The sequence below is a fragment of the Vanessa cardui genome, chromosome 4 (assembly GCF_905220365.1).
Source record: "Vanessa cardui chromosome 4, ilVanCard2.1, whole genome shotgun sequence".
Lineage (NCBI taxonomy): Eukaryota > Metazoa > Arthropoda > Insecta > Lepidoptera > Nymphalidae > Vanessa > Vanessa cardui.
This window is the reverse complement of record NC_061126.1, coordinates 13,635,638-13,648,821: the sequence shown is the minus strand read 5'-3', so window position 1 is coordinate 13,648,821 and position 13,184 is coordinate 13,635,638. Positions and strand designations below refer to the sequence as shown.

Below are 13,184 nucleotides of genomic sequence, written 5' to 3'. Positions count from 1 at the left end.
TACATACATTTCAACATTTTACAGGCTACTGGGAGCTCTTTTTAATTCGAGCAACGAACAGTTACATAAACTAACACGTAAATCTAATTCGTAATAAAAAAGATCTGTGTTAGTTGATCTACTGGGCCCGCTGTAGACGGGATCGGCACACTAGAATCAATAAAACCCCGGTGTGCGTATTACATTGTTACTAAACGAGAGAACAGTGGCAGTATCCTTGACAAGTGATATTCGTAGTGTATCCGTAGGTACAAGCAGTAATTTATTAGGCCGCCCCTCCCATTAATAGTTATTGTTCGAAGGACGAATTTTCTCGTGTGCCCTTTTAGTGTGTAAGGGATGATTCAAACACTATAGTACAAATATACAATTTAAAATTGACTTGACGACTACCCTACCGAGTTAGTACTATCTACAGTTTAAAATGCCATGAAAAGTTCGTGGATTTTTCAGATATACATATATATTGCATCAGATCCATAGTTGATAAAAACGACTCATCTAAAAGCTGTAAACAACTGTCGATTACTTACATTAAAAATAATATTAATAATTTAGCAGGCAGAGTAAAAATCCCTGTTTTCAAAGTTATTTTCCTCTGTGGAAATAAGTTTCGAGTTTTGCTTATAGTCCAAAATAGTTCAAATATGCAATAAATTTTAACTTTGCCCTTTTAACAAACCTTCCAAAACTACTCGCTAATACGACCGATATCACACTTGTGTTTTGGCATATTTTTACCAAGAAGCCATAATTTTATTACTAAGACAATTCTCTTTTTTTTATAATAGCCTTCTACACAAACAGCAATAGGTAACATTCATTTTAACATTCGCTTACAAATTTATAACAACCTATAATGATAAAAAAAACATTCCTTTCTAAGATCTACACCATATAGTGACAATAGCTTTATTACTTAAGCGTTTTCATCATACAATTTTACCCGGCTATAACATAACATTTTACACGACTATTTTATTTTTTTAATGTTACTTTTCTTATTGAGGTATAGGATTCTCAATCCAGCGCGCTACTCAACGAATTATTACGTTTTCTAACTATCATTCTATTTAAGATTTAAAAAAGGAATATCGGATTCATTACGGACACATGTTCATGGATTTACATCAATATTTAAAACGGACTCTTAAATACTGTAACATACATGGAAATTTAATACAAGGGAATCTTTACATAGGGCATATATCTATACTCTTTTCAGATAGGTACTCTAGCTCTTTGTTTCAAATTAGAAAAAAATATTTAAAAAAGTTTTTATCATAATCGCGAAAGCTTTAAGCAAAATTTAGATTTACATACGGTTGATTCATACTCTCTTAAAGTATATTTTTGTGAACGTAACATAATAGATAAGTCCAAGGGCTACGAGTAACTTAAGCTGAATTTTTGGTTACACAACGTAGTCGTATTCACAGATTCAAATTTGTTCCTTTGGACATTATCATTTAGATTACTAGTTTCGGATTAAACGATGTTTGAATGAAAGAACAATAAAAACGACGCAAAGCTTACGTTACGATATATTATTGCTGGGTGAATAGTTTAACAGGTTTAAGAGAATAGTTTGATTGGAAAATTAAAAATTGACTATTTAAGAGTCTTGATGTTCTAATGGTAAAATTACATTTCTCTTGACCAAATAAATTGCCACACGTGTAATTCACCGAACCGCATTGGAGTATTGTCGCGAAATAAGCTCCTATTCATCACCTCGAGAGGAGAAAACGTCTGTACCAGTTTGTAGGTCTTTTACTTATATATTTATTATTTACAATATAGGTAAACGGGCCACCTGATTGGTAGTAGTCAACCCTTATAAAATGATTAACCAATCCTTACATCGTCGATGCGTTACCAAAATTAAGAGCTAAGATTTTATGTCCTTTCTGCCAGTAGTTACACTGGCTTACTCAGGCTTCCGAACAGAACATAACAAAACTAAGTATTGCCGTATCGCATTAGAACCTATAAGAGTGGGTGGTACCTATCCAGGCGAGCTAAATTTATATGTCCTATGTTTTACGGTTACTATTATTTCAAGAAAATTATACTAGCGCGAAGCTGCGTATCGAATGCGTCTATCACGAAAACTAATAAGATATTTAATATGTAATTTTATTGTCCGAAAAGTAAATAAACTATTTAAGATTAAGTTACCTTGTGCGTGTTTCAAAACGTTAATCAAATTTGTGATAAAAACTTGCAGTTAAACAAAAAGTGAACATGGGTCATATTCGACAATGTATTAGACTGTTTTCATGCAGCAGGACTGTATGGAAATAGTTTGCGACTCGGTTGCGATTCAGGTCACACGAATGAAACGTAGGTGCTGCTTTCCAAAAAGTAAAATTTATATTGAACCCAACTGAAACCAGCCCGTAACGATTCACGTTCGTTCAAAACGTTTCGTATATAACTTTTTAAATGAACACATATTTTTATTTTAGTATTAAATAGAAAATAAATTAATAATTACCTGAAACTGGTCTGACACTAATGATTACAATTGAGTATATTAATGCGCCTTTTAAAGACTAATTCGGCAGATTATTACTTTACCTAATATTATTAAAAAAGAACACTAGTTGGTGACATTACCAGTTTTGTATCGAATCCTCACGTACAACAATGAAACAGAAAAATGTAACAAAAACGTATTCCTGTCACCCCGGTGTGGTTTAAAAAACGTTTTTATTTTAATTATTCATACTCCCGAAACATTTTACCGTTATATGGGAAGCCTGTTCTGTGTAGTAAATAATATTCGCAAAAATATATGTATCTCGCGGTATCTTTGGCCATTTCATAGAAACTGAGTACCGATACGGAAATAATACTTTTATAATACAATTCTATATACTATGTAACATATAAAGCATCAGAGTTTGACTAGTAAGCTTCGATATTCAGTTTCAGACATTTTTAAACTAACAGCCGCGAATCGAATTAAATTCGCGAAAAAATTCTATCATGATCTGAAAACATTAACATTGCGATACATGAATATATTAACAAAACAAATTATTTACACAATACAATTTACATCAAAATATCGACGCATTCGTATTAATAGTTTCATATTTACGTTGGAAAATCGTGACTTTAGTGAAAATATAATATATCAAACATAGGCACAAGCAGTATATTTGTTCGCATAACGGAGAAATAAAAAGATTTTTAACCTTTATGAAAAAACGAGAGTTTAACATCGTCAATTGATTTAGTCAGTCATGAATTCCTTGCACAAAAATTAATATAGATACGTCAAATAATTCTTAAATTGATATGTTTCTATCTATATATAAACATATTAATACGAAAAAGTCGACATCTTAACATTTAAATAACATATAACATCCAGCGAAAAGCGCCGGCGACTAGAATAACGTTTCACGAGAGTGCGAAGCGCGATCGATACGCATGGGGAGTACCGGCCGACTTGTGAGTTCCGTGCACTCGGACGTGCCGGCTTCAGGTCCGCCGCTATCAGTCGAAAACTGCTCCACTTCGTCGTCTGTGGAGTCCGCGTCGTCTTCTGCAAACACAGAATCCGCACCTACTGATGCAAGGTCACACTCCACCACAAACGACGGACCCACGCTACCGACCGATGCCAGCGGCGCCAGCCGTTCACTAGGACAGGGTGACAACCGGCGTTCCGGTAAAGAGCACACCACTGATGAACCACGTCTTTCCAAATAGGAACTCCCTGAACTCGAGCATGTAGCCGAGCTTAATCGCCTATCACGAGGTCCCCCCGAGGCTCGTCTTTCACTAAACCTTAGCGCTGAACCGGGAAGCGAATCACCACGTAACGTTGAAAGTCTCCGAGGTGGTGCTAATAAGCTACCGTAACCTCCACCATAGGAAGCGAACCGCGCCGTTCTCGTCCACAGCGGCATTTCTCCTATAGACGGGCGAGAGCGAGCCCGCTCCGAACGTGCTTCCTCTAAAGCAGCCGTCAATTGTCTTTCTTCCTCTACAGCTTGCTCTTCAGCCACAACTGCTTCGGCTAATTCTACGATTTTTGGATCATTCAGAGCTTTCACAGATTTACTCCGGCTCTTATAAACGATTAAAAAGACCATTAGTGCAAAAAAGCCGCCAAGGGTAGCGGCTATACGCACGCCGGTCATGACGTCGTAGGTAGCATAGAATTCAATTCGTACGCGATCCCGATCTGTCTGCGAGCGCTCGGTAGTATTGTCAGCTGCAGTCGTTTCTCCACCGCTCCATCCATCTTGGTGTTCCATGTTGCGGTCAAGTGTTCATTGCCTGTAGAAAAGGTAATCACTGTTAGGATAAATTTTTTATCGACAAACTAAAATGTTTGTAACATTATACGTCACACTGAAAAAACAATATGTGTAGCTATTCGATAAAAACCAATCCTGTTAAGATAAGCATTGGTAAAGGTATAAAAAAATCAAATAATATTAAATTTGGTGTGATATGTAATCGTAATCGCAAGCTTTCAATTTTACGTGCAAAATATTTTTTTGTAGGTACACAACATTTATTTTCTAGAATGTAGCTGGAAAACTGAACAACAATGTTGTCGCTAAGCGATTTCCGTTCGCCAGTTAGCGCCCAGCCCCGACCGACATATCTGGGACACCGCATATCGCTTAACATTGCTTTTCCTTCATACCTACACCCTTACAATTTGATTATAATCGGTACATGAACGTAATTAATACTGCTGCCTATTGCTTTTCTCTTGGCAGAAATATCTAATATTTATCAAGTTGTATATGAATGTTTTCGTATTTTTCCTTGCTTTACAAACAATATTTAATTTAAAGTATATACCTTTATAATTAATAGAAGCATGAATCGTTTTCTAACATTGTAAGTATTATATTACCGTGTATTTAAAAATAAATACGTAATTTAATATATTGTTCTGCGGTTTAGCATAATGACTACAACGATAACTTTGTACATGCACAGCCGAACCCGTAATAAGCAAGTAGTATACCACATATTCAAGGACAACTTTATGTTGTTTTGTGCACGGATAATGGAAATATTTTGGCTCAGTTCGTGATAATATCAATTTTACTATTACGATCATAATCGAACATTAATGCATATAGGTACTATTTTCGGACGCCACTCCTTGAAAACAAAATGTAGTCGTGAGATACATCGATCCTTTAAATGTAAACATTATTCTTTATTAATATTTAAGTATATTTAAGACGAGCCAAGGCGACTCAATGGTTAGAGCACGTGGAACTTAACCCAAGGTCGCGATTTTATATGAGGGCAAGCTACAAGGTGATTTTCTGTGGAGAATTTGAGTACAATTATTATTGTGGCGTGATTTGACGGTACGTGATTAAGAAAGTATGACACGTACAATTTAAAGTGTCACAACATGGTGGATGACGAGATACAAGGTGATGATGACGAGATACAAGGTGATGATGATGATGATGATACAAGATGTTCTTTGTTTTACTTTTTATGGTGAAGACAATATTTTGTTTTTGGAATACATTCATTGTCTAGTGATTAGTATATTTCGTTTTTCCAAACGTTCTGGAATGTATCAATACAATTTCAAACAATAAAACTAGGCTAGTGGCCTTTGATAACAATGAGCAAATTTTGAAACAAAAAGTACAAGAATACTTTGTACAGATTACAGACTACAAAAAGTTCTCAAAATGTATGTTTTGAATACCTAATAAACATAATTTTATCTTTTTATAACAGATACTACCTTATATACTTACAATGGTTCAGCAATAATAATAAGGTATTTCAACATTAAAACCTACATATCTTTTCAATTTAACAATAATTAAAAAAAAATTGTACAAGATTTTGGTAAAAAATAAAAACAAAAGATATCAACATAGTATGAGTTTACATGTCTGCTAAATGTTTAAATTTAGTAACTGGGTTGAAAGTTAAAACACTATCATAAAATTATGTATGAGAAAATAAATGTAAGCCAAAATACTACAAAGTTCACTAAATTGTTAATAGTACCATAGTATGTCAATAATTTAATGTGTATTATTAAAATAAATATTTATTTGACTCATTGTTTTAGAGTTTAAAATTACAAAGGTTGAGAACAACTCACAATGAAACTAAAAATACACTACCGTGTGGTAATAAACTGCTGATGAAGAAACAGTTCAAATTTTCAACACAAATATTGAAAATGAAAACAAAGGATTAACACCTAATGTTGGTGTGTTATTATCAGTGTCAGGTATATACATTTATATTCAATATTACTGTACCAGCTAATATTGTATAAAGCAAGTGCAAATATGTTATGCCTTCACATCTTAACTACTTTATTGATCATGATATTTTGCATAAACATTGGCAGGGATACAAAACAGGACAAAAGGTACCTACACCTGCCCCTTACACATGCAACATTGGTATAAAATTATATATTTATTAATCATGTCTCAAATTATATTGGTTTATTTTATTATTTTTAAGCTATATATTAACAATACTTTAAAAATAATTCACCATACAATTTGCCAGTAGAGGAAATTGGTGATAAGTGAATAATGTTATTCTAAAGACTTAGGTTCTACCTAAATAATACTTGTCTTGTATTGCAGAACTCATAATTAAAACTATTATAGGAAACATATTTGCAAGATAAGTTTTCTTTGTAAAAGGTCTAACACTGGCTTTCAATATGTCTTCATGAATTTAAGTAAAATAATCTTTATTATATGTATGCATAATAAATGTAGAACCCTATTACTAACTATAAGTAAAAATTTGCTACGTCACTTGATTAAATTAGTAGGAAAATCAATAGAACACATAATCGAGTAGCCTAGTAGCCTGTAACCATCCATTCAATTCAGCTTCGATGGATCAATCATACATTTAAGCATTCTATAGTTTTCATGATATTGACAGAAAAATAAAACATTTTTCCTTATGTATATATTAATCATATTAGTTTTTGTTTCATCTGATGTCTTTCGTTATTCCTATTGTATTTTTAACTATTCCTAAATCCTTTGCACACTTTTTTTACTTTAGAATAAAAAAAAAGCAGGATTTAAAAAAATATAATCTCAAATTGTAATATTTGTTATAAATATTCCAAATTTTTTTTAATAAAATTATTTTTTAAAGCTTTTTTACTTCACCATACAAAAAATTTAATATATATAAGCTTTTTAAAAGAAACTAACATACATAACAACTTGTTGCCTTAATTAATAAAGTTTTTATATTTCTATTACTTAAGAACGACAATAAAATAATGAACTATATTTTAAAAGAGATTTTAAACTATAAATACTAAATCGAATAATATTAAAACTATAAAATTTCATTAAAATGTATTTACCAATAATAGAGCATGATCCAAAGCCCGCACAAATTGTCAAATATCTTGCCTGATGAAGATTTATTATGAACATGTCCTTGGTATATTATTAAAATTTAGACATCCATACATTGGAAATAAAAAACACATATGCTAAAAACGAGACAAAAAGTTCAACGCGCGTCGATGTTTTATTGTAGATATTAATTCGCATCAATAATTATTCTGAATTGTCGATTACAAAATTAAATACTACAAAACTAACACAGAAGAGCCTGTCAAGAATTTCTCTTAATTTTTTTACTTAAAGGGCCTCCTAAAGATGTTTCTCATTTATATAGTCACATAAACATTTTTCAGATTTCAAGAACCACCACCTAGCCAATGACACTAATTCACTAATAATAAGTACTCTGTGCTCTTCAACTGACTACCTACTTAACAAAAATGTCAAATGCGAAATACCTAACTTTTGGACACCTCCCAGATGGCTACAGAAGTTTACAGATCACAATATTACAAGCTACCGAGTAACCAAAACATGGACAGTAAAAGTGGCAGATATGAACTATTACTATAACTATTACTCTAATTATTATTCAAACATTTTTATTTATTTATAATGTTACTTATAAATGAATGGCTTTAAAATATTTTTCAAATATTAATCATTATAAATACTTAAAATGAGTATGAACATCTTAATGAAATTTTATTGTATAAAATAATATTTTTAAACAAATTTCTATTTCAATTATTTAACATAATATAGTGTTATTGTCAAGAATTGTTTCTTACAAATGCCTTAATTACAACAATCTACTTCATTTTTGTATAAGGTTAAAATATTTTTTTAAACAAGTACTACACCAAAAATAATGACAAATATTTATTATGTTATAGATTAAAGTATTTGAAGCAAATAAATAATTATTCTTACTTACATTAAGTAGTAGAACTAGGTTATATCACAATTTTTTTTTCAAATAAGAAGTGATCCTTTATTGTTGTTTATCATATCAATGACGATAATCTCTTGACAGTGACCACACGATCAACTTTGAGTTATTACTTGTGTTACTGGCAATACTAAATAAAATGACAAAGTTATCTTGACGTTTTTATCTGTCAAAAAATCGTTGCATAAATAAATACAACAAACTTCATTTTACCACCATTAAAACACCGATACGTTTATAGAAGCGTGTGCACTTTTTTATATTCTGCTGAAGTGCAACTTTTTGATCTCATTATTTAATAATATTCCATGATTTTACTTTTGTTTTAACCTATTTAACTAGTAAATTTAAATTTACCGCTCATCACCGTTTATCACTCTATTACAACCAAACATTTTGTGTCTTAATAAATTTACTATTACTAGCGCTATTGCTTAACTACACGTCCTATATATACAATAGAATGTCTGAGGAATGGCAACAATATATTCAAGACACTAGAACACAGTGCAAATATGGAATAAAGTGTTATCAAAAAAATCCTGAACATCATAAGCAGTATAAACATCCACCTCAGTTAAAGGTTAAAGCAAATAAAAAGCAAAGAAACAATCGTTTCCAACCCTATAACAAAATTAAAACATCTGAAGATGTAAGCAATAGTACAGTGAAAGATGATCAAGAGTTAGAAAAAAATAATGATAATAATATTGAAAGTCAACCTTCAGTGTCTACAATTACTGAAAATGATGATGAAATTAGTCCCAAATGTAAAGATATTGGTTCCCATGATATTGTTTCTTATTACGACAAAGATATAGACCCCAACATCCTGGAGGAATGCTTTTTAGTTGAAATGCCACCAGATTTTTACAAATTCTATGAGTGCCTTAATAAAGAATCTGAACCTATAGAAAAATTACTAGCAAATGTAAATTTACAATTAATTGGTCCATATGAATTATTTTTGGGTAAACTACCAATATTGCAAGATAAAGATATGTATTTAGTACACTGGAGATTTTATTATGATCCTCCTGAATTTCAGGTATTCACTTTTCTAGTTATTCATAATTTAGGAGCTGGCTTTCCTTATTGCTCTGTAATATATTTAAAATAAGAAATAATATTGATATTTTTTTAAATTATTGATACACATCATTAGTTATTTTTAGGCAGTTTTAAAAAAGAAAGGCAAAAGTGAATTTCACATTGGTTACTACAGAGATGATCCCAAGGAAAAACCAGTGTTCCTTGCCAGAAATGACAGCTCAGCAGATTGTATTATCACTCCTATATCTGAGAATATATTTGGAGCAGTTTAGTAAGTATCATTTATTACTTTAGCATTATTTTCTTGCCTTCATTCTTATTGGTAGAAATTTGTGCAAACACACATGGTTTGTTATCACCCATTCAACATAAAATATTACTACCAAAAAACATGAATACATAGTATTAATGTGTAGCAATTTGATGGGTAAGTTGCCCAGTAAAACTATCCCACATGGTTCATGACATCTTAATTCCCAAAGTTGGTGATAATTTACAAAGTAAGAAATGATTAATATTCCTTAAAACACTAACCTACCTACCTATCAACCTATAATAAAATTTATATACATTTTAGCTGGTTTTTACAAAATGAAAAGAAAACTTCACCATTTGTTTCTATAGCATGTCAGAAAATGATGGAAAAAGTCAAGAATTGGGCTGAGGAACACAAATATTCATTAGAAGAATTTAATATGAAGAAAAGAGTACCTCATACAGTATGTCGATCATTTCACAATGCTGGCATTGTAGTACCTTATAATAAGAAAACTCAACTAGGTTACAGAAAATTAGCTGAAAGTGATGGTATGGTATTAGTTTATTCCAAATAAATTTATTATCAATGTGTTTTCATTCAGCTAAGTTTTATAATGAAAATACCAAAATATTTCAGACTTTTTTTTTAATCTTACACCTTTTTATGTGTATCCTAGTATTTTTAAATAATGTTTGCATTCTGTTTTTACCCTAGTTATGTTACTTTTATAAACAGAGTAAAGCTTCTTATTACATTTTGAAGTTGTATTAGTATTACTTAAACAAAACACAAACAAGATAAAGGAGTTTAGTCTCATGTAAATCAAAATATAAATAAGATCATGAACTTATTTATTACATGTATGGTATAAATTGATACATAAAACATTTAGATTTTCAATAGACAAGTTTCTACTGATGATATTTTCATAACAGTAGAATATTTTTTAATCCTAAAGAAATATTTGTACATCATTAAAGGTGTATTTTTTTATTATTTTAGCGAAAATAAAAAAAATGTTTAAACAATTATCAGAAGCAACCTCTCAAACAGAAAAAGACAAGGTTCTTTCAGAGTTACAGCCAGTTTTAACTTACGCAAGTATAGCTATGGACGAGTGTGACTTTGGAACTGGATTAGAGGCTGGTATTGCTTTGTTCTGCTCAGGCTTAAAAGAACTTCAAACCAGTGCTTTAAGGAATCTGGAAGTAGCATACTCATTGTTGCGAAGAGAAGCTTTCAAAAAAATAATTCAGGTAATACTTTCAAGTCATTTACAAGTAAAAAGTAATATTTTTTGTTTAAAAAGATTACAAATGTTTGCAATTGACTTTATAACTTAAGCATTTTACTTAGAGGTAGCTTGTTGTGCTAGCCCACCTGGGCTAGTTGCTGGGTAGTCAGAGCCGGATTTAAAGGTCTGGAGGCCCCCGGGCCACTCAGCAGTGGGGGCCCTAGACAAACAGAAGCGTGAACAACCTAATAATATTATCATGAATTAATTACTTTTTTATTCCAATCAGTAAGCTATGATTTATTTACTTGTATCCTTAACTTTTAAAATATTAAATAATAACATTATTATAATTTGACTATATCTCGGTATTTGTTAACTTGCTGAAAACTGTGGCCCCCAATAATGTGGAGGCCCCAGGGCATTTGCCCCGGTTGCCCTCCCCTAAATACGGCCCTGTGGGTAGTTATCACCCTCACATTGTGTATTCTATCATCAAGATGGAATATTCATTGTTGTGTTTCTGTCTAAGGCTAAGGGCTTATATAACTATAGTTAGTTCTCAAGTTTGGGTCACGTGGGTGGCGGGAGAGGTAAAATCACGGTACCAATGTGTATTGGTGGTAATGACCACTTTTTGATGACATTATTTAATAATATTCCATGATTTTACTTTTGTTTTAACCTATTTAACTAGTAAATTTAAATTTACCGTTCATCACCTTTTATCACTTTTAGCAGAATTTTATCTTACAAATCTCTTTTGTTAAGCTCTTGTGCAATCATTGTTATATTATTGTGTTGTTCGGAGTCAAACAAATATTTGTATTTGTGTATATAACACAAATTTTTGTATGACTTATTTATTTAACTCAAATGTACTAGAAAAAAAAAGAATTAAGAATGCTTATGACGGATTAGCCGTTTTTACGAAATTTTTAAACGGCTTGTGAGCTACTCGTAAACATGCCTACGCCGTAACACGCACGCAAACTTAAAAATGAAAGAAATTGTCAAGCAGCAATTGGTATAAGCGCTCTTAAGGTTGTACGAGATTGATCAGAATCCTTGAATTTTGTTTTCTCTTTCTGTTTGGTGTTTTGTTTCAAATTATAATAAAAAAATTTCAGAACAATTGAACCTCGTTACTCGTTGATTTATATTTTAATGAACTTATTTATTTTTTTATTTTTATTAATTTCAATTTATATTCCTATCGAATGCTGTTCCAAGTTCCAAGAGGCGCAAAAAATTTTTACATAAGTCAAGTAAACATCTTAAGACACTTATTATATACGTCTCCCTTTTGTGAATCATATAGATTACTCTGTGTGGACCACGTATAAAAGTAAATGAACCGTTGATGCATTTCTGAGAGAATATCTATTAAAAGATACTTAGCGGATTCTTTTAAACTCGCGAATCTCAAAACCAGCTCAAAATTTTTATACGACGTTTGTATACTTAAACAATAATTTGAAAATATATTTATTAACCATTATTATATAAGTTAATTCAACGTATAACATAGCAATTTAACGTTGAGTACGTCTGCTAATATAATTTGAAATGTATGAACAAATAAAAATTATGTTTAACGATAGGATTATTGATTACTGCTCTCTAATTATGAAGTAATTTCTATGTTTCTTTTCAGGCGCACATGAAGCATCGTCGCAAAGGCTCAGAGATGTCAGTGTTAAATATTTAATTTTAATAATAAGCACAAAGTTAGATGTCACTGTTAATGTCGGCATACCATTGCGCTTTAAAAATTTCATTCTTTAATTTGAACTTAATTTTATAGAGAAGAAAATAAATTATACATATTTTGTTGTAGTAACGTGTTATAATTTTTTTTTTTTTATCCCATTTTTTAGTATTTTTTTCAACAAGTGTCAAAATTGTTATTACAGGGCGTTCAAGTATTTATAAGTAGAGGCATGTAAACAGGAAGTTCATACTTTTCTTTCTTCTGATGAAATCTTATTATGTTTTATTTTTAATTTATTCAATGTTCTGTGAACTCGATGTAACTCGTTAAAAACAATGATTCTGGTATAGGCAGGATATGTAAACAATTACTAATATAATGGTTTAACGCCCTCTTACATAGCATTAAACACAGTGATATTTATTTTCTATCAATTTATCAATGTGGAAAAAGTATGAAAATGACCAACTTTGTAAAAATCCAATTTTAAATATACCTTCTCAAAATTACTTTTGTAACTTAAAGACCTTTGTAGGTACATACTTGTATTGTAAGGTAAAGTTTAATATTAGCAATGTTATTACTTGATTAAAGAGTCGAGATGGTGGTAA

General features: G+C 31.1%; 2 protein-coding genes across 3 annotated transcripts; one reads left to right on the top strand and one right to left on the bottom strand.

The window, feature by feature from the left end:
* Nucleotides 1-1,938: 1,938 nt before the first annotated feature.
* On the bottom strand, nt 1,939-8,395 carry LOC124544405. 2 transcript variants are annotated; one of them, XM_047122938.1, is made up of 2 exons: nt 8,299-8,395; nt 1,939-4,299 (listed from the first exon to the last, which is right to left on the bottom strand). In XM_047122938.1, exon 2 carries the CDS (start codon nt 4,275-4,277, stop codon nt 3,402-3,404), a length of 876 nt encoding a protein of 291 aa, XP_046978894.1. In that variant the 5' UTR covers nt 4,278-4,299; nt 8,299-8,395; the 3' UTR covers nt 1,939-3,401. The 2 variants fall into 2 exon arrangements, with proteins under 2 accessions (XP_046978894.1, XP_046978893.1); XM_047122937.1 differs by lacking the exon at nt 8,299-8,395 and adding an exon at nt 7,376-7,922.
* A 91-nt stretch (nt 8,396-8,486) lies between these two features.
* LOC124544397 (histone PARylation factor 1) lies at nt 8,487-12,698 on the top strand. The gene is made up of 5 exons (XM_047122928.1): nt 8,487-9,361; nt 9,489-9,637; nt 9,944-10,173; nt 10,628-10,881; nt 12,517-12,698. The coding sequence occupies exons 1-5, from the start codon at nt 8,777-8,779 to the stop codon at nt 12,568-12,570; spliced, it is 1,272 nt and encodes a 423-aa protein (XP_046978884.1). The 5' UTR covers nt 8,487-8,776; the 3' UTR covers nt 12,571-12,698.
* Nucleotides 12,699-13,184: the final 486 nt, after the last annotated feature.

Bases quoted from the DNA above. Each gene is read 5' to 3' on its own strand.
- LOC124544397 (XM_047122928.1), top strand. From the start codon at position 8,777: ATGTCTGAGGAATGGCAACAATATATTCAAGACACTAGAACACAGTGC. The intron at 9,638-9,943 runs GTAAGTATCATT...TATACATTTTAG, and splicing joins AATATATTTGGAGCAGTTTA to CTGGTTTTTACAAAATGAAA. The intron at 10,882-12,516 runs GTAATACTTTCA...GTTTCTTTTCAG, and splicing joins CTTTCAAAAAAATAATTCAG to GCGCACATGAAGCATCGTCG.
- LOC124544405 (XM_047122938.1), bottom strand. From the start codon at position 4,277: ATGGAACACCAAGATGGATGGAGCGGTGGAGAAACGACTGCAGCTGAC.